This window comes from Callorhinus ursinus, unplaced genomic scaffold (genome assembly GCF_003265705.2).
Source record: "Callorhinus ursinus isolate GAN/ISIS: 27379988/994484 unplaced genomic scaffold, GSC_fseal_2.0 scaffold2, whole genome shotgun sequence".
NCBI lineage: Eukaryota > Metazoa > Chordata > Mammalia > Carnivora > Otariidae > Callorhinus > Callorhinus ursinus.
In genome coordinates, this window is record NW_027397064.1 from 28,905,561 (window position 1) to 28,931,263 (window position 25,703).

At 38.7% G+C, this 25,703-nt stretch overlaps 1 protein-coding gene across 9 annotated transcripts in view; it reads right to left on the reverse strand.

Annotated features, from left to right (window-relative positions):
* Window positions 1-25,703, reverse strand: part of PARD3B (par-3 family cell polarity regulator beta) — a 1,017,627-nt gene that overhangs the window by 368,804 nt on the left and 623,120 nt on the right. For all 9 annotated transcript variants that reach the window (XM_073879629.1, XM_073879634.1, XM_025892834.2 and 6 more), the window contains 2 exons: window positions 23,460-23,559; window positions 16,635-16,750 (listed from right to left, as the gene is read on the reverse strand). In XM_073879629.1, the coding sequence (XP_073735730.1) occupies window positions 16,635-16,750; window positions 23,460-23,559 (216 nt within the window). The remainder of the gene's footprint in view (window positions 1-16,634; window positions 16,751-23,459; window positions 23,560-25,703) is intronic.

A 25,703-nucleotide genomic window follows, 5' to 3' on the forward strand; every position in this document is an offset into this window, starting at 1 on the left:
TTGGCCCTTCTACATTTCCTGAGTTTGACTCTCTCCTTAAATCTGTTCATTTTTATGAACCTTCTGCAAACACTTTCAAATGAACAAAACCCGTTTGGGCGAGTGACTGAGTATAGAGTATTTGGCACCCTCCTGAAATAGCTTTACCCCTATTCTATGTTGCCATCCAAACCATTTATTTGCACTTTCATTCATTTATCCTTTAATTATTTGTTTGCACTCTTATTCAACTATTCGAACTTTTGATGTAAAAAAAAGGGGGCCCCGCCTACTTAGTAAGATCGGCCAAATTAATCACTGAGATCAATGGGTTTCTGAGATTGCAGCCAGATTGTTCGGACACTATCTGTCCATACCATCCATCCTGGATTTGTTCGGCACCTGCGCGTCCTAAGCAGTGAGTGGGGTGCTAAAGAAGTAAGAAGCAAGGCCTCGGAGGGGCTTGCCATCTGATTAGAGTGGGAAAAAATTCTCTCTCAGCACATACCCAAAAGTGTGTGCAATTCTGTGCTAAAAATAGTCACCCCAGTGGTAACTGCTTTAGGAATTCAGAGAAAGAGCTTGAAAAAAATGACAGCCCCCTGGAACAGGCAAGACTTGAGCAGGTCCCGAATGAAAGACAGAATTTAAGGAGGAGAGGAGGATGTGTCTTCTATTTTTAGAGGGAAGACCGCGAAATTAATAAGCCTCCCTTGAAAACAGAAAAGCATCAAAGTTAAATTACCCGAGTTCAAATCCTGGCTCCACCACTTAGTAGCCATGACACCTTACACAAGCCAATCTCTTTAAGTCCCACGAACATCATCTATAAAACGGCAATAGAATGGCAGTGCAAAAACCCATGTCCGGTATACCGTCAGTGCTCAAAAAATAGTCGTTACTACTATTAGAGTTCCTGTTAATGCCTCCCCTCTTTTTCCTATTCTAGATTAACAGCCATCATCTTGGATTCTGGGGTTGAGGTGTTTAATCTGTTTGCCACGTGTAAAGCAAAGTCCGTGGTTTCTAGCCACTGATCGTTCAGTACTGTATCCGAGGTTACTCTGTGAGTCATGTGCTTACTGCTTACTGCATACTGCATGCAGGCAGGCACATTCTGCCATCAGAGGTCCATTCCTGTCTTGTTACAGCACAGCCTGTTCTCTCATGTGGCTCTGCAGTCAATTCCTACCTATTTAGCGGCTGTGGACACTTCTCTGTCCTGGAGATTCTCCCTCACTTTGCACCCTGCCTCCCAGCATCACTCCACATGTCCCAGCTGGTTGGTGGCCCTCCCCACCTCCTACTCTGGCTGCTGCACGTCACCTTTAAACCTCACAGACACAACTTCTCTGTGCCCAGGACACTCCCCAGAGGACTCGTCCTATGGAGATTGTTTGTACTCAAGGTTTCTGTGATCAAATGAGTTTGGGAAACGCTGCATATATCTTGAAGACCCATGGAGACTCTTAAAACCCAACAATATACATAAAACATGTTAAAGAATGTGAGCAATCCTGTATTTAAGAAACCTGTTTAACTTGGCCTTTTCCAAACTTACTTGACCATTCTTTCCTATATCAATCAAATCACTGCTAAGACATGTCATCTATTTTCAATTATATTTCATGCTCATCTACTTTTATATTAACAAACGCTTTCTTCATTCTTTGATAAGGCTTCATTACTAGCCTACAGCTAGAGGACTTGTCCACTTGTGATTTTCTGTTCACCTTCCTGGGTACAGAGAAAGCACTGAGATTATTTACCTGGCATCTATTGATTTATTAAATCTGGAAATAGGAAATCTCTGATGTAACCTAGTTTGCACTCAGTTTGGATGCTACGATCATTTTTTCCCTCAAATTTAAAAAAATGCACTAAATGTTTTCCTACTCCTTAGTATACCCTTGTTTTACTTTTAAGGAATTTCAGCTGGAACCGTATTTACACGTTCTCGGGCTTTTTTCAAGACAATCCTGAAGGGCTTGGGGATTATGCCAGTTAGTTTCTGGATCAGCAGAGGGTAGATCAGCTATTCCCGGCTCACCTGAAACCATCACTCTTGATTAGCCAATTTCCAACTTGATCTCTGTTTTAATTTTCACTCTAATTTTAATACTTTCATTGAATAGAGTTCCTAGTAAGTAACCTTATGAACACTGGAAACCAAGTGGGTACTGAAATATTAGCCTTTCTACTCATGTTTCCTCTCTCCACAATTTGTAGTTTATACTTATTATACTAAATAGCCTTGGCCAGTGTTTTTTTAATATCTGGATATTTGTACCTCTTAATCCCTTTCACCTATTTCACAAATACTCCCAGCCTTCTTCCCTCTGGCAATTGCCAGTTCATTTTCTGTATTTATGAGTCTGGTTGTTTTGTTCATTTTCTTACATTCCACATATAAGTTAAATCATGGTATTTGTCTTTCTTTGTCTGACTTATTTCGCTTAGCATAATACCCTCTAGGTCCATCCATGTTGTCGCAAATGGCAACATCTCACTTTTCCTTTTTGTGGCTGAGTAATATTCTACTTATAACTATATAGATATCACATCTTCTTTATTCATCTATCGATACTCAGGGTGTTTCCATATCTTGGCTATGGTAAATAATGCTGCAATAAACATAAAGATGCATATATATGTTTTAAAATTTGTATTTTCATTTTCTTTGGGTAAATACCCAATAATGTAATTACCAGATCATATGGTAGCTCCCTCTTTATAATTTTGTTGAAATTCCATACTGTTTCCCATAGTGGTAGCACCAATTTACATTCTACTAACACAGCATGAGGGTTCCTTTTTCTCTACACCCTTGCCAACATTTGTTATTTCTTGTCTTTTTGACAGTAGCCATTCTGACAGGTGTGAGGTGATATCTCATTGTGGTTTTGATTTGCATTTCCCTGATGATGAGTGACGTTGAGCATTCATTCATGTGTCTGTTGGCCATCTGTGAGTCTTCTTTGGGAAAATGACTATTCCGGTCCTCTGCCCATTTTTTAATTGATTTGTTTTTTTTGGTATTGAGTTGTATAAGTTCTTTATATGTTTTAGAGATTAGCCTCTTATTGGCCCTGCCATTTGCAAATATCTTCTGCCTTTCAATAGGATGCCTTTTTGTTTTGTTGATGGTTTACTTTGCCGTGCAAAAGTTTTTTTTACTTTAGTGCAGTCCCAATAGTTTATTTTTTCTTTTGTTTTCCTTGCCTGAGGAGACATAACCATAAATATGTCGCTAAGGCTGATGTCCAAGAGATCAGTGCCTATGTTTTCATTTAGGAGTTTTATAGTTTTAGGTCTCACATTTAGGTCACTCGTCAATTTTAAGTTTTATTTTTGTGTATGGTGTAAGAGGTCCAGTTTTCCCAGCACCATTTATTGAAGAGACTGTCCTTTCTCCATTGTATATTCTCTCTTCCTTTGTCACAAATTAATTGACTATGGAAGCTTGGGTTTATTTCTGGGCTCTCCATCCTGTTTCATTGATCTATGTGTCTTTTTGTGCCAGTACCATACTGTTTTGATTACTACAGCTTTGTAGTATTATCTTGAAACCTGGGATTGTGATATTCCTAGTTTTGTTCTTTTTTCCTCAATATTGCTTTGGCACCTTGGAATCTTCCACACAAACTTTAGGATTATTTGTTCTAGTCCTGTGAAAAATGCAACTGGAATTTTGATAAGGATTGCCCTGAATATGTAGATTGCTTTGGGTGGTATGGACATTTTAACAATATTAATTCTTCTAATCCATGAGCATGGTATATCTTTCCATTTGTGTCATCTTTAATTTCTTTCATTAATGTCTTATAGATTTCAGAGTATAGGTCTTTCACGCCTTGGTTAAATTTTATTTCCTTTCCTGTATCTTTATTCACTTGTTTTATTAGTACCATATACATCCCTAATCTTTCAAACTTTGTTCATAGGACTATTTCCACTAGACGTAACCTACAGAAATAACCTATTACTGTCATCACTGATATGTCTCCATTTAGAACATTACCTGGCACAGAGAAAGCACTCAATAAATATTTAATGAAGGAAGGAAGGAATAGATGGACAGATGAATTTTAGAAGAGACTGAAAATATTTTTCCAAGTGTTTAACAAATTTTTAGTCTTATAAAAAACAGAGGAGGTTTTTCTGGTGATGCTAGGCTTTATACTAATATATTCTAAATCAGCCAGAACCACTGTATATAAAGTATAATAGCTTTAGTGTTCCAATGAACAGGTAAAAACATATATAAATAAATGTATAAATATATAATAATATACATAAATATATATATATTTTTAAAAGACTGACTTACCCTGGATTAAGCAGTTTTTATAAGTAAGTCTGAGCTCTGCCTTTGCCCCTGATTCATGTTTAGCTAGATATTTTTCTAAACATTTAATGAAATTCACAGATGTATTAATATGTACTTCGGAGTGGATAACATACTTAGCTTTAGGAAATTAAAAGCAAAATATCTATTTTCCCCTATGAGCAAGAGTTGAGATTTGACCTTTAATGTAGAATAACATTTTACTTTCAAAAAGTGATATTTAATTTAGAAATGTTTGGCCTTACAGAGGAAATGCTCAGATGGTTCACAATAGAAAATACACAGTCAAAAAATATATGAAAAATGTTTAGCCACAGAAGTAATTTTAAACATAAAATTAAAATGCCCCCTTTAAGCCTATAAAATTGGTGAAAATAAAAAAAAAATCACTCCCAGATTCTTCCATATACTACTGATAAGAACAAAATTGCTTTTCTGGAGGGCAAGTGGTCATATACATCAAAAGCCTTAAATCTTTATATAATATTTGGCCAAGAAATTACACTTATCGAAATTTATGAGAAAATAATCATGATTGTTTATAAAAGTTTATGCACTTTCAGGCTCAATTCATTGCTATTTCTAAGAGCAAAGAATTGGAAATGACTCTTATGGCCAAATAATATATTAGGCAGATAAATCAATTACATTTATTCAAGAGCAAACTTTACAATTAAAAAATATTATAGAAGCAAAGACATAGAGAATAATATTCAAGCTAGGGGCACCTGGGTGGCTCAGTTGGTTAACATTCTGCCTTCGGCTCAGGTCTTGATCCCAGGGTCCTGGGATGGAGTCTCACATCAGGCTCCATGCTCAGCAAGGAGACTGTTTCTCCCTCTCCTCACTGCTCATGCTCTCTCTGTCTTGCTCTCTTTCTCTCTCTCAAATAAATAAATAAATAAAATCTTAAAAAAAAAAAAAAGAAAATTCAAGCTAGCTTGCTCTAAAAGGCCACAAATTTAAAAGCACATGTTTAGTATGTTTAGTACAATAACTTTTGGGAAAAATTAGAATATAAAAATATGAATATGTGTATATGAGAATAAAAATACACAGGACTAAAAATGCTTTGCTTTCTAAAAACTGCAACTGTACCTAAAAATGAGAGTTATACCTCCCTACAGTAGTTCTAATCTCCACAGCAAGTATTGTCAATTACAAATATTTATCATTCTGAATACCATTCAGAAGAGATAATTATGAAACTGCCAAACCTCATCTAACATACACTTATATATTTTGTGTAATATGCTGTTACATTATATTTAATTGTATATTTATATATAGGATTTTCAGCTAATGAAACTCTCACTTTAAAACAACTAAAATGGATTTGGTTCATATTTGTAAGGAAAATGTAAGTGTTTTGTTCCATTCTTTGAATAGTGTTCTTTGCTTCATATTTTTATGAAGATGTTCTTATATTCGTACAAAAGTTCTTTAAAAAGGAATGCAGAATTTCATTTAAATATGAACAATGGTTTAGAAAACAAAGGCAAGTGAGAAAAAAAGTTCATCTTTAGCTTTGTTTAAAATGCTTGTATGTGTCTGAGATGTAGAGGTTCACCTGGGTACAAAATATAAAGAAGAAAGCACTTCATGGGCTAATGCAAGTTTTAAGAGGGGCCTGGGACATCTCAATTCTAAAGGACAAGACAGTTTCTCCATCGATGAAGATTTCTCATCAAAACACAAATAATGCTCTAGATAGAGGCTAATTTAATAAAGATCTGCATGGGTCATTGGCATAATATCATTAGTTAAGTTTCAATTACAAGCATTTCTAAACTTTATAGTTTTCTTTATATCTCTTGTGGGAAAATAGAGCTTTGGGTTTCTCTTCCAGACACTGATTTTTTAAAATTATCTTCATATTCCACCAAGCAATGTCCCCGTTTAAGAAGATATGAGTGTTGTGTAAAACTATATGGCAACAGCTGAGACCATTTGTGATCTAGTGATTGAATTAAGGATCTACACACGAAATCCATAGGCCACCTTTCCCCCAGATTTTCACAATGTTTACTTGAGGAGACTTTACTTACATCAACAGGTCAAGTCAATCAACAATGACAAGAAGAACGTGTAGGAGATGTATAGGCTTGCTTGTAATGCCCCACTAACATTACCCTCTCTGTGACTGATACTATTACTAAGTAGCACTGAATGCCATATGTCCTAGGCTTCAGGTTATGTATTTTTATATTAAGAAAGACACTCCTTGCTTTGAAGATTCTTTGTTTTCTGGATGGGGGCATATGAGAGAGTTGGGCTCTTAGTCATTCGTTCTACAATGGTAAATGAGAGCATCTGTGTTCAAGTTATTTGTGAACACTTGCTTGTTGGAGAGTGTATGAGAGTGGTGGCCTGGGATGTGCTACATACAGCTTCCAGACAAGTCTAAGACACATCAAGAACAGGCCTACGTCAGAGAGATTGATGCTCAGTTCTAGACCACACCATAACAAAGTGAATATAAAGCATGTTAAAAGAATGTTTTAGTTTCCCAGTGCCCAAAAAGTTGTGTTTACACTAGAGTCTATTAAGTGTGTGACAGGATTATGTCTAAAAAAAGGTACATCCCTTAATTTAAAAATGCTTCATTGCTAAATACACTACCCATCATTTGAGCTTTCAGCAAATTGTAATCGCTTGATCACAGATCACCATAACAGACATAAATAATGGAAAAACCTGAAATATTGCAAGAATGACCAAAATGTAACACAGAGACATGAAGTGAGCAAATGCTATTGGTAAAATGGTGCTGACGGACTTGTTCAACTCAGGGTGGCCACAAACCTTCAAATTGTCAAAAACACAGTATGGGCAAAGGGCAATAAAATGAGGTATTCCTGTAGTATAAAAGTACACTTGCTACACAAAAGGCATTGTTTTCCAATTAACAGTAATAATGAACACAATGTCAAATGATTCTTGAGCATACTTTTTGAAAATATATTTTTGTAGGGACTGCAAAGAAATAAAGCAGGAAGAAAGCGTATATATAGACTTAGAAGAAGAGAAGCACATTCTTCACAGAGAAGAATTTTTATGCCTTGGCTTCCAACCCAACTAGTTATTCTGATTAATTTTACATGGAATCTGCCTTATTCTGCTTTATGTAATATCATGATCTAATTGTATTACAGGGATAGAGAAGTGATCTATGTCTCTATGATTCGGTTGATAGTAATACTAGACTTTGGTACATTTTCATTCTTAAATGCAGCAATTACCTAAAATGTGGGCTAAGTTTTAGTTGACCCAAATGTTGGTTTTCTTGATGTTTTGAAAGAGGCTGGTTTTGGATGGCAGTGCTGTCAACTGTATGTAAAGTGAGTTACTCGAAGTTTTTTTTTGTTTGTTTGTTTTTAAAGATTTTTATTTATTTATTTGACAGAAAGAGAGCACAGGTAGGCAGAGCAGCAGGCAGAGGGAAAGGGAGAAGCAGACTCTCCGCGGAGCAGGGAGCCCGATGCGGGGCTCGATCCCAGGACCCTGGGATCATGACCTGAGCCAAAAGCAGACGCCCAACGACTGAGCCACCCAGGCGCCCCACTCGAAGTTTTCCTTAGTTGTTCTTCTTTTCTCACCAGCGACATCTCTCTACAATTCAGCCTGAGTCTTGACATATAATTTCTGTAAATTCACTTAACTTGTGTTCATCTAGCCATCCACTTCATTTATAAACCTGTGTGGTTAACTATATAAGCATGTTAAGATGCACTAAGGAAAAATGAAAAGAACTTATATCCCTTATCCAACACTGAAAAATAAACTATGGTCCCTTTCCCGCAATTCTGGTGAATTTTGAATTTATATTTCTACTTTTTCCTTGCATACCAAATATGCTACAAACCAGGATTCCGTTTTGCATTATCATCTTCATAGATTTCAAAGCTTGTAAATGTGGTATATCTGCTGGTGTGGCTATCATCACCTGATATACCTGAGGGGCAGATTCAATTGTAAACAGATTTGAGTTTCTTTTTTTAAACAAAGATTTTATTTATTTGAGAGAGAGAAAAAGAGAGCGAGCGTGTGCACATGAGTGGGGGGAAGAGCAGAGGGAGAGCCCGACTTGGAGCCCGATCCCAGGACCCTGAGATCATGACCTGAGCCACCCAGGCGCCCCCAGATTTGAGTTTTTCAGTAGTAGCCATGAAAATATCTGGGGAGGGCTCTCATAGGTTTCCTAAGCTATCTCTCTTCCAGGCAAGATATCTTTCTTTCAACTGCTTTTTATCAGACATGGTTTCTAGGCCTGTCATCTGGATGCATTCTACCCTGTTTTTATCTCTATTAAAATACCGTATCCAGAATTAAATACAGTGCTATCGATGTGTTATGATGAGCCCAGAGTCCAGTGAAATTGTCGTCTTCCTTCCTCTGGCAACACAGAACTACCTTTGGGGTTGGCCATATTGGGCAAGCCGCTAAAAACCAGGGCATCCTCACTCACCGTTATTACACCAGGTCTCCTAAATCCTGTACTTGGACAACTGATTTCTTTGAACCTGACTTCAGGACATTACCTTTATGTTTCAACAACCTATCTAAAATAGCTTCACCTCTCCCCAGTCTTCATCTCGACATGAATTTGGCTTCAGAGAAATCACCTCTATCTGAAATTTTATGATATCTTTACTTGGGTAAAACTCTATCATCAATTTACCCAACATGAATGAAAACCCCACAGGAGAGGAACTTTGGTCTTCTTCACCGAGGACATGTCCTGGGATATAGCGAGTAGCCAACAAAGGCCTGGTAGATGGAGGAGTCATTCTTTGTTAAATTCTGCCTTCTTCAGTTCTGGAGAAATCACCTGAATGCTAGTTCTGTCAATCTAACATATTACCCAGTTCTCTGGGGCAACATCCACTGAAACTTTGGTAAGAATGCCTTTTGTAACTTCAAGTCACACACCTCCACTCTTCATCAGATTCTGTTCAGAATGCAACGAGAAGCTCCCAGTCCAGAGCCGTATATGTTATTTCATTCCTTTCAGGATGACAATGAGCCTTAATTAGCACAATTTGGGAAAGGGCATTCTAATGCTTTTTCCTACTTTCCTGTATAATTTGGCCCATAAGTTTCAATCAGAAATTGACATACCGTTACGTTAGAAAGATCAAAGTAAACTCTAACATTTCCCTGAATTAAGTCTAGAAACGCAATCAAAAAAGAAAAGGAGACCTCAGTTGTTTCCGAAGATCCCTCTCAGGGAGGTTGCTTTTTTTGCCTTTTCTCTTTTCATTTCACAAACATGGAAATTCTTTGCAGATCAGTGTTGAGATCAGTAATTTCACCCGTTGTTTCTGGAATTCATCACCTCTGTGAAAATTGGTAATTTGCTTCCGGTTCTCCACTGTGAGGCCTACTTTTCGTAATTTCTAATGATCAGGGACAGTTGTTCTAGAAGCACGATCCTTTCAGCATACAGGAATAGAAACGGCGTCCTTGCATTCGCCGGCAGCCGTGCTCTTCCCGACTGAACATCACTCTCTTGTGTGCATGAAGGTAAAATTAACACAGGCCCGTGCGGGGGGGGGGGCTCTGCGTTCCACCTGACAGCTGTTAGGTGCTCTAAACAATGGGCCCCTCACACACTTTCTTTTTCGTGCTCTCAAAATAGCCTGGCTGTCTGACTCTTACAGGTTTTGCGAGCTTCAGGCAGCTGTTCGGCTCTTCCTGCATTTATTCTTTTAGATGACTGCTACTCTCTCTCGTTTTAACCATTTGCTTTTCTCTTCCTCTCCTCTACAAAGCCAAGGTTATCAGTAAGTTCTTGAAGCAGCCATGCTGGTATCTTCCGATGCCTCTCCCTTTTGTTCCTCTTGGAGATAAGGTATCATCATCATGCCACAACTTCCTCTTGGGAATCTTAACTCTTGGGTTTTCCTTTCTAGGTAGAGGCCGCAAACACCGTTTTCTCTCATTCTCTGCTGAAGCCTCCATGTTTGTTTGTTTTTTTAATTTTGAATTTAAATTCAATTTAATTAACATAGTGTATTAGTTTCAGAGGTAGAGTTTGGTGATTCATCACTTGCATACAACACCTAGTGCTCATTACATCACATGCCCTCCTTAATGCCCATCACCCAGTTACCCCATCCCCCCCACCCACCTTCCCTTCAGCAACTGTTTGTTTCCTATAGTTAAGAGTGTCTTATGGTTTGTCGCCCTCTCTGTTTTCGTCTTATTTTTCCTTCCCTTCTGCTATGTTCATCTGTTTTGTTCCTTAAATTCCACGAGTGAAATCATATGGTATTTGTCTTTCTCTGATTGACTGAATTCGCTTAACATATTACCCTCCAGTTCCATCCACGTTGTTGCAAATGGCAAGATTTCATTCTTTTTTGATTGAGGCTTCAGTGTTTAAAGTACACAATACGCACTCCATAAACATTTGTTTAATGGATGATAAACATTATCTACAGTCCCTTAATTTTGACTTCCTAAAGCTTAGGGCATACACCTATGTCCTTGTACTCTTCCTTGTCTTCTAGAGATAGTTAATAGACACGTTCTGTTAGTGTTAACATTAATTCTTCTTTCCCAGTTTTGTTTTTGTTCTTTTTTCTAGTGAGTCAGTTATATCTTACACAACAGTACTCCCTTCAGCTCTCACTATCGTCAGAGGTGTTACTTATTGATGGACAATGACGATGATCCGCGGATATACATATTTATATTAAGATATATATTAACATATTACATGGCACACATAATATATATTAACTGATAAACCAGCATCACAATTATCTGAACAGTTTTATAAAGATTCTATGTATTTAGTATTCAGGATTTTTGTCTTACTGCAAAGAATGCATACGGAAGTACCCCACTATACAAAAAATTATTTTTTTGTGTGGCAGTGGGTGCCGTGTTACGCAGGCCCCAAGGATTTGGGGTGAGGAGGCTTTGGGGAGTCTTGACTCTCCACCCCACCCCTGGGCACCCACAGATACAGGCCAGGCAGCTAGCCTTGCGAGGGAGTGGGGGACAGAGCCTGCCCTGAGTCCCTGTGGACACTTGCACATGCATGCCCAAAAAGTAATTTTAAGAATAAAGTGTTAGAATAGTAGAGCAGGGCTAGTTAACTTTTTGCATGTCCATCTTTAATCTAATACTAGAGATACTTAACTTTGAGAGGAATGTCTGACATGTATGAAAGGGTTATATTCAAAACATGACCCAATATTTATCTCTGTTGATATTAGAAATCAGTTTATTTACAATTTCCTTCAACTGTGGGCATCTGCAAACATTTTCTATCTTAAAAAAATTTAGAACAAGCAACTAACAGAAAAATAAGATTGCTGAATTGTAGATCTTGGAGTCACCCAAGACACATGTACTTTGTAAAGAGACCATGGGACATGGAATTTAACAATCTTCATTGTCAGGGAACTTCCTAAACTTCTGTGTGACTGCCTCATGGATCACTTAAAGCTCATTTCCTCTCATTGAACAGGCAGGACAGCTGGCCAGGCTTCCATCTGCACTGTCCTCAGTCCTCCCTGTGTTACGGAACACCCTTCTGAAATGGGAGAAGGCTAATTTGAAACAAAAGTAAAAACTCAAAACAAAACAAAACAAAACAAAAAAAACCCCAAAACACCAACCAACAAAAACAACAACCTTGTGGGAAATAGTATTTTAAACTGAACTTTCAATGGGCCCATAGATTAGGTCAGGGAATGGGCCAAAATAGTGAAGCACTGTCCCTTGAATAATTCAGGTTAAATTCTTAAATAATATTAACGGGGTCATAAAACACCAGGCTTGGAAATTAAAGATGTTTATGTCTCATCAAAAAGTCTTTGACTGTAACTCTCTGGCACACTGCCAAAAGGGCAGCTCTTTGGGGGAAAACCCTATGCCAAAGGCCAAAGAGGCAGCTGTGTTATTCAGCTCCTGAGAGCTTCCAACTCAACACCCACACAAGCTCAATTATGAGCAAATTAAAGGGATCCAGACTGAACACAGTAATTCTGGTAATTCAAATAAATAGAGGAAAGTCTACAATTAGTAGGAAAAGATTGATTTTCTGGAAAACCCAGAAAATGACACCCTAACCCCTTTGCATAAGCATAGTTACATCCAATTATTTAAAAATAAATTTCCTTTTATTCATCATTTTAATAATTTCTGTTCTGTCTTAAAGGTGGCCACATGCATACCAGCAGGAGTATTCACAAAATACTGAGGCAGAATGGCCTCAAAAAAAAATCTATAATGGATATATAGGAATTAATGAGATTGAGTAAAATGGTAATCAAAGTTTTATACCTACTTTTAGAGCACACAGATAATGCACTGTTCATTTCTACCTTTTCTGAGTACAGAGAAAAATTTCAAGTCATTCAGAAAGAACGAAGTTTGACTACTGTGGAATCTATTACTATAACTCATTATATTAATAACGAACAAAATACACAAGGTCATTCTGTATAGATCCTTAAAACTCACTTAATAATATTCAACATCTGATTAATCTGACTGAGTAAACTTTTTTAAGAAGGTAGGAGTACAAGGACATTTATGTAACGTGATATAAACATTTCTTCTATCAAGAACCATCAGTGAAGTCATAATTAATGCACACACACAGTGGAAGCATTCTTGTTTAATCTTTAAATTCATTTTGTTGTGCTGATCTAAAGTTCATGTGGGAGAGTAAATGTATATGAAGAGCCAAAGTGATTTTACAAAAGAAGAAAAATCAGAGGAAGTTTTTGCTGTAAGTTATCAAAATAGAGTGTAATAGCATATTGATAATATAAACAAGGTGACACTGGCATGGAAGAGACAAATATGTCAAAAGAATATGTCTAGAAACTGACCAATGTATGTAAGGAAACTTAATATTCAATGTTAATGTATTCTATTTTAATGGGGAAAGGATGTAAAAATCAATAAATGTTCTTAATAATCTGCCTATTGTCATGAATAAACATTTTTCCACCTTACACACCACGGATAAATATATTACAGATTGGTAAATATTAAAAAAAAAAGCCTTCAAAAGTACTAGAAGAAAATAATGTGATAAGTATAAAACCCAGAAGTCATAAAGGAAAAAATGGAAATTTTTTTATTACGAGACTAAAGATTTCTTCATAGTAAAGGATATCATAATCAAACTAAGATGACAAATAATGGATTGAAAGAAATTCTTTGCAACATACATAACAAAATTCTTTTTAAAAAAAGATTATTTATTTGAGAGAGAGAGAGTGCATGTATTCGAGAGTTGGGGGGGGCAGAGGAAGAGAATCCTCAAGCCGACTCCCTACTGAGTGGGGAGCTTGACATGGGGCTCGATCTCATAATCCATGAGATCATGACCTGAGCCAAAACCAAGAGGTGGACGCCTAACTGACTGAGCCACCCAGGTGACCCCATAACAACATTCTAAAGACAAAAAGAATTAAGAAATGGAAACATTTTTGGCAAAGGATATAAATTAGCAAATCATAGAATGTGAAATACAAATGGATCCCCTGAAAAAACAAAAACAAAGCCAAAAAATACCCTAAACTCTCAATCCTAAATTCAGTCAAAAGGGGAAAAGCAAATTGTAAATCCAGATTAATTCACATAAAATTGTACAACTATTACAAAGAAACACAATATGTGATATAGATATATGTACATAGATGGTGCAGCAAATAAAGTGCTACGTAGGTATACATAGCAAACTATTTTTAAATCATGTTTCTATCTGGGGATAAGAATACCTTTTTCTCACAAGAGCTGCCTATTTTTTGAAATATAAGTGAAATTAAGTAAATGGAACTCACCTTTAAAATAATTTGAACATAATATGCAAGTTAAAACGCTAGCCTAGACTCAGCAACAAAAATGAAACAAAAACAAAGGTACTAATTGGGACCGTTAGCCTTCAAAGACTCCTGTAGACTTTGGAAAGGAGAACTATCCAACATAAAGGACTAGATAAATAAAAGGTTTTATCTTTTTAAGTTTTGAACCATATGAAACTGCTAGTTTTCCAAGTCCGAAAATAGTCAAAAGCACTGATTTGATATTCAGCCTAAATACCTTAGGATGGATGGCTGGATGATTGATTTTTTGCTGTTTGAAGACTGGATCTTGACCCTGCTATCTTTATAAACATAGCCACCACCCTTTTTGGTAAATATAATAATTCCTTAGGTTGCTCACTGCTACTTATAGAAAATGAAATGACTTAACAATAATCTTTTCACCTAACCAAACAGGAAAGACACTTCCAAATGTTTACCATCTGGTATCGTCTGAGCTTATGCGCTAAGAAAATCAACATGTTTATTGAGCTCCCTCAATTGTTTTGGGGACAGGGGTTCAGAATGGCTCTAGAATGCTGCCCTCCACAAGACTGTTAGCTTTAAATGTTTTTTTTTTTTAATGTTTTATTTATTTATTCATGAGAGTAAGAGAGAGAGAGAGAGAGAGAGAGAGAGGCAGAGGCAGAGGGAGAAGCGGGCTCCCCGTCCAGCAGGGAGCCCGATGTGGGACTCGATCCCAGGACCCTGGGATCATGACCTGAGCTGAAGGCAGACGCTCAACCATCTGAGCCACCCAGGCACCCCAAGACTGTTAGCTTTAAACTGGCATTTCCTGGAAGAGACCAAACTTTGATGGTGTATAAAATATTTGTATACCATATTTTACCACTTCTGCTGTATGGTGCATTTAAGCCACAGCTTTGGCCCCTGTGTCCTGAAAACAGCTCGGGACCTCTACCCAATGAGGCAAACTGAACAAACATTACTATTGTCGTTTATGGTATAAGTCCAACAGAATGCAATGAGTGACTTCTAGCTATACATATTTTGGAAGGGCCGTTTCAATGTAAAAATAGAAAACTTCTCAAAAACAAAACAATGTAAACAGAAATACTGTTTCTGGATATACCTTAGACTTTATTTTTACAGATTTGATAATAGTTTTTCTTTCTTAAAATGGGCGCCATTTTTTTTCTTTTGCAGATAGTTTTTGGGAACTTTTTGTTTTAATTAAATGAGGAAAATAGTAATATATTCTTGCCCCAAATTAAAAGAGATTTTTATCTACTCGTTTTCTTCATAGAGTAATTGGGAAGACAGAACAAAAGATGTTTATCAAGCACTTTATAAAAATCAATTGCTCCTCAAATTATTAGTAATAACCTTGGTCACTGTCACACATGATTCCTTTGGTTTGTCAAAGGTTCATGCTGGAGAAAATCCCCTTTTCTGACCAGGGCTCAGCTTTTCTATCCCTCTCTTGCTATAGGTGATCAGAGCAAATGTATCCTAGTGATCTAGTTAATTTGTAGAAAACAGAATCAATTTCTCTTGTTTCATCATGACTGAACATTTTTCTGAACTCCTGTAAATGAGTAAGAGATAAGCACTATTTATCAGATTGTTCTGTGGAGCACATGGTTTTGATTATTCTATATTCTTGTTGCTAACTAATGAAAAATGCAATACATCTCACGAGAAAACATTTGCAAAGCATGGCCTGTGAGCACCCAGCAGCAATGAACGTTTGCTGGGGATTTATTTTGCACTTGCACCCTTCTCTCACATTCCTCTCTCTCCAACAGCCCGTGAGAGCACAGCAATGCGCTTGGGTGTCTGAAATGTCTTCTGGGGTCCCACATCCTAGGACCTGGAGAACATCATTTCCAGGCGGCCCTCGTTCTGCACTAGCAGCCAAGAGTCACCCTGAAATTTCCTGCGGAGCTCAGAACCTCAGTGAGGTTCTTCAGGCATGGACCCAGGGTACCTCGACAGCCTCCATCTGGCAAACTCAAGGAACCCTTTCCCCGCCAGTGTTAACAGGATCTGAAGATGGGCATTTCAAGAGATAAATCTTCCCTACCGCTGCCATCCCTGTCCACTGCACATAGAGATAGGAAACCCCGCGGAAGACGATTCCTTTAACCCTATTATCTTCCCGGGCCCCGCAGCGGGTATGTTCTTGAGAACGGCAAAGTCACTGATAGAAGTGAGAGGGCAAATACAAAGGCAGGTGAGTCACTGATGCTGACGGCATCCAGATCATTCAGAAGGAATGATCATATTTTTCTGACCAATATGGACCGCCTTATAAAAATGTCATTCACCTCTCTTTTAAAAAAAAAGGGGTTATCACAATTAAATGTGTGAGACCAATATCCCCTCCCCCAGGCTGGGGCCGACTTCACCCCCTTAGGTTGGAGCTGAGGAAACAAAGGGAGGACATTCAGGAAGACAGATGGGCTTAGGCTGGCGCGCTGACCTGGATGTCACTCACCCTCACTTACCAAGGTCCATGCTCTTGGAGGCTTTCAGATTCATCGATTCGGGCTGCCTGGCCGGTGTCACAGATCTGAAGTGGATGTGCTGATCTGGAAAATACACTGCCGAATCCACCTCAGAGCTGTGGAAAGAAGCCATACGCCGTATTTAGATTTAGAATTAAAAAAAAAAAAAATTCTTTTTTTCTTTTGGTAAAGGAAGCAGTTCTCCTTTTGAACCCAGCCCCATCTCATATCCTCTCCAGCTCCCAACCATGTATTTTCAACTGATTCCAGAATCTCGGGTGGCTTTTATGAGACGTAGCAACTCTATTTTTATGTATTTTATCACACTCTACTATTTAAATAAAATATTCTCTGGCTAATGCCATGTTTTCCTCTTCACTGATTTCTGCTAACTGGGATCCTGCTGTACAATGTATAGCTTCAAATGGGAAAGCCAGGCCTGGAAGGAACTGGAGGAGGCTGGCAGGTATTCACAGAGCCTAGAAGCAGGGTTAAGAGATCTCTGAAGGCTAAGCATGGCCCTCCTTTAGAAACAAGTAAAAGGCTTGTGTACTTTAGAGAAGACCATCCTGCTGAAAGACTGCTGGCTGCAGTGGTTTGGTCTCCGACTTTATTTAGGCCTATTTCCTAAAACTAACGTTCATACTGAGCACACAGTCTACTCATTAATAACACAACAAGGAAAGAACAAGAAAAGCACAGTTTCAGACACCAGATATGTTAAATGCCCTTATGGGCTTCCCAGTACTTGTAGTCAATCTCAAAGAATTCTGTTTCTGCTAAATATTTTATTTATTTGGCTTGAGGATGGAGGGGATTATACAAGGGAATTACAGACAATGCTTTATTTCTTGGTCTAGAAATAAATCATATTTATAAATTTTGTAAGTTAAATTACAGCTGCTTTCTCCCCTCGTATTCTCATATATTGAGAAAGTTAATACGGTAGCTCATTTCAGCATAACTTTAGTCTTAAATACAGTGAAACTCAAATCAAGTGTCCGATAAATCTGAAAGTACTGAGGTTGAGGTTTTCAAACAGTTGGGATTTGACACTGTAAACAGTAAAACAACAATAAAAAAAATGAACCATTATGAATGAGAATCCTTCAAAAACGTACAGGGGATCTCAATTTCTTAACCAAATATACCGAAATAAGTTTCATCTTTTCTTGAAACTCATTAGTTATGCACATTCAATTCTGCCTTGCAGCAATATTAAAATTAAAATGCAGCAATAATACTGCTGAGTGAATAAATGAACCCCCATTATTGTAATATGGTGGGGGGCTTCCGGAAGTACCTGCATCAGGCAGCAGAGCACAGAGCTCAAGGGCCCAAAGGCCAAAGCAGCGCTGCTTAGTTCTAAATCCTGGCTCTGCCCCTGACTAGCTGTGGGGCCTACGCACAGCACCTAATCTCTCTCTGCTTCAATTTCCTGATGCGTAAAATGGGTCTAACTCCACTCCTTACTTCACGGGGTTCTTAAGAGATACAATGAGTTTGTAAAGTAAAAATAAAAAGATTTGTAAAGTCAGGAGAACAGATTCTGGCACAGAGTAAATGCCAGTAGAAGCATTTAGGAAACAACTAAGCAGGTAAATAAATAGACCCGCTTTTGCTTCCCAAATGACCATAAATTTTTGCTTTTCGAGTCATCTATACGATTTTTTCCAGTCTCTTTCTTTCTCTGTTTTTGTCAGGGTCTCGGTAGACCTGGGACTAAGAGCCCTTCTCTATTTATTTTCCAGCTTTTTCCCTTTTTTTTTTTTTAACAAATATTATTTATTTATTTTTAGTGTGGTACGGTTGACACACGATGTTACATTAGTTTCAAGTATACAACATAGTGACTCCAACAAGTTTATCCCTTCTGCTATGCTCAGCATGAGTGGAGCTAAGGGTAATGTGCCGTGATGGTTAGGAGCCTGGGCCAGAGAGCCCTGCGCCAGGGCACTTGGCCTCAGTGCACTAGTCCCCACAAGAGATAGTATTAGGATGTATAAAGTTGTTGTAGGGAAATGAAGATATGGTATGTGCTAACAGTAATGCCTAGAACACAATGAGAGCTTGATCAAGGTGAGCTGCTAAATCCTTTCTTTATTTCTGTAGGTTAGAGAGGGCCTGAGACACTCTTCAGTGAAGAAATTATACAAGGTTTCATGAAAGTTTCTCAAGAAATTCAAATCTACTCTTTACAAAGCTTTTTTGTTTGTTTGGCTTCTTCCTTGGTGTCTGGCTTATATTTTCAATAGATAAAACCAGTGGCATATATGGAGTATATTAGATGGGGTAGGGAGTGATGACAAAATATGCCAGTTGTGAACAAAACTCCTTGCACCACGGGGCTACGGACACTGGCCTTCCATAACAGCATCGCTTGGATTGTTTTGGCCCATTTTAAAGAAGAATTCTGAGAGGCTACTGTGAACATGAGCTTCCCCCTGAGCCTTGGTGTTTTGGAAGCACTTGCCTTTAAATGTGTTATTCAACCTTTATTTGCACTTAGTTTCACATCCTTTGATCTCTTGTGATGATGTGGTTTTAATGTCAGAAAGCCTCATGGCCTTCAGAGAATCCAAGAATTTAAGAGCCGGGAGGCATTAAAGGTCACCTCTAACTCCTCATCTTGTAGGTGAGACACTGAGGCCCGAAGAGGAAGCTGCTATTCCAAGGTCACACAGCTGGTCAGTGGCAAAGTGAGGACCCGAACTGTGGTTTCTTCATGTTGCCTTTTCTCAGAGCCACAAAAACTTTGGCTGACATGGTGGCCAGCCTGGGGCACAGATATGGACTCTGCTGATGTGGACTGCTGGTATGGACTCCAGGAACATCCAAACGTTCCCTTTTGGGGCAGATTCACTCCCTCTCTTACGCTGTTTGTGTTTTAGGTTAGCTTTGTGTTTCTGTAGAGTGCTACATACCATGAAATAAAAGGAAAGCGAAGAGTTAACACAAACAGATGTCCTGTGTTACAATGAAAGCCATTTGGGGAGGTGGTTTAGGACCAACATGAATATTCCTCATTAAAACTTAGGTAGCACTGCATTTAAAGAGTTCTGCTCAAGGGAGACTATGGGAATCTACCCAACTGAGGCACACACTGGTTAACCCACTTTATTGTCTTACTTTACCAAACTAGGCACTAATTGACAAATTAAATACAATAACTCAAATTTTTTGAGATTCTTGGGAAACAATGATCCCCATTCCCATTTTAAAGAAAGCAAGGTGGCAATGCCCCTTGATGCAATAACATCAGGTAAGGATCAGTCTAAATAAAGTGAAATTTTTGGTATAAATGTTTACATATAATGAAGGCTGATAAAAGAAATAAAAAAGCCACTTTCTACAAATGAATGTAACAAATGTTCATATATATGTGTGTGAGTGTGTGTGTGTACACACTATACATACCTGAATATACCCATTAAATTGATGATAGCGGTTTACACACCAGTTGCCATTGCTTTGAACATGACCAAGTGTACGTTTGGAAACCTTCGAGAGAAGGACCCATTTTGCCATGGTACAAAATTAGAAATAAGGCAAGATAAGGCTGATATTTAAGGAGGGGAGTGTAATATGATAAATTACAGGATTAGAGCCAATATACCGTGCATTGGCTCTATGAGTTTATACAGTGCACTTAAATAATGAAGTGTAGTATTGAATTAGTTAGTGTGAAAATATGTTAGACATGTAAGTGAGACTAGTAAGACCATTTGTAATTCTATTGGAAGTTTTTGGAGGGAAAGGGTGACACGGTGATTAACTATAAAATCTGACATATTTTAATTTTGAAGAAAGTTAGCATGTGCTCATGGCTGAGTGGGCTCCAGTGGAGGCTGTGGGAAGCTGCAAGTTGACAGCAGGCCAAAGCCACGTTTTAGATTAAGGCCACATTTTCAGTGTGAACAACCAGGGGATCTATCAAATAGAAATGATACTCAGTGTCAAATTATGCTGCATAATGAATCAATAAAGGTAGCAGGAAGCATATGCCAGTGTCCTGAATGTGGTGACAAATCAGGAATGTGAAAGACATATAAGACCCAGCCATGAATGTTCAAGGAGAACTGTCAGAAATCAAGAGGAAGGAGAAGAAGATTTTGAGAGGTATGGCAAAAAAAAAAAAAACTGAAGTCTCAGGTGTCCATCCATGAATAGGCTTCAACAATTGGCTACTATGAATGAGAGTAGATACTGAAAGGAAGGGAGGGAGGGAGGGAGGAGAGGAGGGAGGGAGGGAAGAGATAGACCCAGGGGAGTGGAGAGAGAAAAAAATATGAGCATGCAGGGAATAACCAAATGTTGTCTAAACTGTTACTACAATTCAGTATATTCTGTCTGTTCCTAATTTGCCTTAAACCCTCTCTGAGAGATCACAGTAGAAAATATACTTCCTTTATATTTATTTTTTTATTCAGACACACATATTCTAAACTTTTGTCCATAATTGATGACATCATAACTACAGGTAACTTCCATAAATTCCTGATGTCATCTTGGTTCAAGATAACAGGCATGAAGTCTGATCACGTTTGCGTCTCACTTCTCATGTAATAGTTGTGTTCTGTTTCAGAAGGCTGGTTACATTCCTAAAGCACCACTTTTCCTTTTTAGAGGGCTTTTTACCTTTTTTTTTTTTTTTTTTTTGAAAGCCAGGGTGGCCTCCCTTGTTCAGCCCTCCTGGTTCCCTTCCAACCTTTCCTCCATCCCAAGTTCCACACATCCAAGCCGCACCCCCCCCAACTGTTGCCAGTCACCTAGGCAACGCAGCAGCTTGCAGGATGGTGCAGGTCACGAGATCCCAGGGGGAAGTTTCAAAGCTTTACATTTGTTCCTTCCATCTCAAAAATGTCTTTGGCTCTGCCCCTTCCTCTCCAGCCATGCTGTTCCCTTCTTCATTCTGGCCAGCCCAATCTCTTCTCTTGCCAGTCCCTACCCTTGTTTACAACTTTCCCCATCCACAACTGAACTCACTCAACCTGAGACTGTCATCAGCACCTCCCGCCACAAAACCCCTGCTCCAAGAAATTTGTGGAGACACCGAAGAAGCCAAAAAGGCCATTGCTAATTCCTGATAATTCCATCTCTGCAATATCTCTGATGCCCTCTCTCACCTGAAGAGGTTTCTCATCTGAAAGCTTCTCCCCACCCTCCCCAGCACAGATCCTTAGTACCTTTCACTGCTACTGCCCTAGAAAATGTCCAAAGAGTCTCTGGCTTCCGGTGGATGTTACCCTTTCTCCATCTCCCTAATGCCTGTTGTGCACAACTAAAACCCAGGTCTTATCATGCTGTCTGCTGAAACCCTACCACAAGGTTTGACCATCTAACGAAGGAAGTCTGCATTCCTTACCTTTGCACTCTGCACTCTAGCATCTGGCCAGTCAGCCATGATACAAGTTGCACAAATCAACTTCCTTTTCCAGCTGCCATGCTGTTCCTTCTACCCTTTCCTCTCTCTGAAATTCCCCTCCTTCCTGGGCTTTTCTCATGTCCACCTCTGATTCATACTTTGAGGTTTAGTTGAAATGTCACTTTTCCCATAACATTTTCCCTGATTCCTCTATCTGGAAGCATCCTCCTCTGCGGTGGATGTCCACAGTATTTTCTCTGTACCTTCTGGTAAATATCACTTTGTCCCTTGTGTGCTCGTTGTCGTTTTACCTACTGGCCTACCATCTTCTTGAGGGTAGCGTTTATATCTGATTCATCTTTGCATTATTCCAACACTTTTGCGTATATACACAGAATAAACAGTGAAGTAGAACGAATGAAATTATTTTTTAAATGCATTTTGTTATGGCCACCAAACTGCCATTTTTGATTCAGATTTGAGGCAGGCAATGGACATGAATGGACAAAATTAAATATGTCCACATCTTCTTTCAAGAAACCCCTAGAAACTGATCTAGAACATTACTGTAATTATCCACCCAGTTGGCGAAACTGGATTTGAGTCAGATAGCGGACTTCAAAGATGTAGGAATCAGAGGTAGCTAAGTACAGGTAAGCTCCCAGCTAATAGAGTGAGCTGTACTCTTTTGGTGTTTTATTTTTAGCAGATGGTAATAAAAAGCATAATAGGAATGACACCAGCGTTGCTGCAAGAAAAATGAAAAAATTTCACAGGATTATCCTGGGACACAGAATGGAATAAAATACACAGTTTTTAACAGCCATAATAAATACAGAAAATAGCAAAGGGACAAGTTAATGATTTTTAAAACTCATCAGAAGAACAAAATCTATGAATTCCACTAGTCAGATGGTGTGTATACTTAGTAAATCTCTCTCTCTCATGCTTGTGAGATTCTAAAAATTATTGATTTTTTGGTTTCTATTACAGAGTGGATATAACATTGGGCACTCTTTTCAATATTTTAGATTATATATGGTGTTGCTTTAATTTTTAGATTCCATTAACTTTCTTGGAACATTTATTTTTAAAATACCTTTAGGGTTTGCCAATTACAAATGAAAAAAGAAAAAAAACGAACTAAGCTTTATGTCCTCTCAGTTTTGTTTTATACCTTCCCATAGAACCTTTTGAGTCCTCTGGTTTTTCAACATGATAAAAGAAAGTTCAACAATTTTCTTAAATATTTTATAACATATGACAAATCTTAAATTCCAGGAGGCAAAATATGAACATTCTAAACTATTAATTTTACCTATGAGGAGTTTTCACTGAAAAGGAATTATAGATGCTATGAGATTTCCATTCTGGAAAGAAATAGAGTCAAAGTCAGGTTGCTGGGTTTTTCTAGAAACATTGTACTGGGGAACGCTGATGATCTCTCATTTTATCAGTACCTGTGGCTGTAATCTTCAGTGCCCAGTTCCAGAATGGGATGTGGTGGTGGAGAAGGCGGGACCTCAGCCTCGGCCCATCCATCACTGGGGAGCAAGAGCTCTAAAACACAAAGAACCAATGAAGCTGTGGTCAATGGGAGGCAGAGCTATTTGGTGCCTGGCTTTCTTTCAGTACATCTCACAGATGCCATCTGCACCAACACATTAACCAACCTGAAATCAATAAGTCCTCCTACAGAACTGATTCAGGATTTGTATGGGAGCTAAGGCAGCCCTGGGTGAGGAAATCTAAGCCTGCTAATAGGTTTTTACCCTATTAGCACCAACCCAAGGCAAGTCAAGGCCGTGCATCCTGAATATCATTTCCCAGCTACGGAAGGCTGACAGTTGCTCATGACGCGTGTTCTGTGGAAAATTAACAAACCATCTCTTTCATGCCTTAACAGTTTTATAAACAAGACTCTCTCATGAATACGCTGGGTTATGTGGTGATTTAGGTATTTGCCTCAGTGACAAAAAGTACTTTAAAAAAAAAACCCAAAACATGAGATACTTTATATCTACTCACCATTTAGAGATGGTAGAGGGGAAAAAATACCCTTTTTGCATCTGTGCCACAATGGAAATATGTGGGTTTGAGGCCTTGGAAGCAAAAGACTAGGGTCAGACCTGGTTTTCTCACCTACTTAAAATGAACACTTTTCCAATCTCTTCTACTCTGGAAGAACTAGACATGTATCCTGAATCTTACTACAACCAAGGTTTGTAGTAACAAGCAGGTTTGTTGAGATCTTATCGTGTACCAGACATTGTGCTAAGTATTATGTACATTATGTCATCTAATGCTCATCCTTATTACCAGCACTAACGGACTTATGAAAAGCATGAGAAAGCGGCCTGGGGGAGAGTCAAGTTTGTGCAGCAAGGCCGCCAGGTCCCCAGTCACGGCTCCCACTACTGTGTGAACTTGGCCCAACTATTCAACTTCTCTAAGTGTTAGTTTTTGAAATCTGTAAGGTGGGAGTGAGAATAGCTTCATTAGAGGAATATAAGAATTATATAAGATGGTGCATATTCACACAGATTTATAAATGCAAAGTGCTAATAAGCAACTAAAAGATTATTCTATACCTCCTAAACTCTACTGTGTATCTATTACAGTGAGAGATTTGGTAAAAGGTGGACCCTATTTGTGTTGACTGCTGGAACAAGAGAGAAGTGTCCCGACCCCTGTGAAATGTTGCTGGTAAAAGAACCTGCTTGATTTGCCCACATGCCAGGTGTGATGGTTACTTTTATGGTTAACTTGACTGGGCCCAAAGTACCCAGATAATTAATCATACATTATTCTGGATGTGTCTGGGAGGTTGTTTTTTGGGTGAGCTTAGCATTTAAATCAATAGACAGAGTAAAGTAGATTGTCCCCCCATAATGTGGGTGAACCTCATCCAATCATTTGAAGGCCTGAGTAGGACCAAAATGCTGACCCTCTTCTGAGTAGGAGAGAATTCTTCCTGCCTGACTGTCTTCAAACTGAGACACTGGCTTTTTCCTGCCCTTGGACTTAAACACAAATACTGACTCTTCCTGGGTCTTGAGTCTGCTGGCTTTCAGGGCAGGACTATACCGTTGGCTCTGCTTGGTCTTTAGCTTTGCTCATTCACCTTGCAGATGTTGGGACTTGCCTGGCTCCATAATCATGCGAGCCAATTCCTTATAATAAGTCTCATTATATCAGTTATTATATGTTCTTACGTATATGTCATATATATTATTATATATTATACATTATATTCTATGTTATATGATGTATAATATAATGTCTATTATACATTAAATACATATAAATACAAATACATCCCCTTGGTTCCTCTGTGGAGAACCCTGTTCCATGCTCTGCTTCAGGGCTTAGTAGGATATGCAGGTAGTTCTAGCAGTGCCCTCACGCCCCTGGGCAGGAGGCTGGACGCGCGAGATCTGATAGGCAGGGTGACCAGGGCACAGAAGCGTGGTGAGCGAAGGCAGTCAGCACTGTCCCCCTGCACCGCCTCCCACCCAAGTGATCTAGTGAGTTGGTAATACAGTGGCAATCAGGCAGCCAGAGACTTGCTGAGAGAAACAGAACAGAAGAATACACTGTAATCTGGAGACAAGGGACATATTGGGACGACATTTTCCACTGGCTCTAATCTCTCTACCCTCAACTTCTTAGCCCATCTTTCACACTGGTGATAAACACGGCCG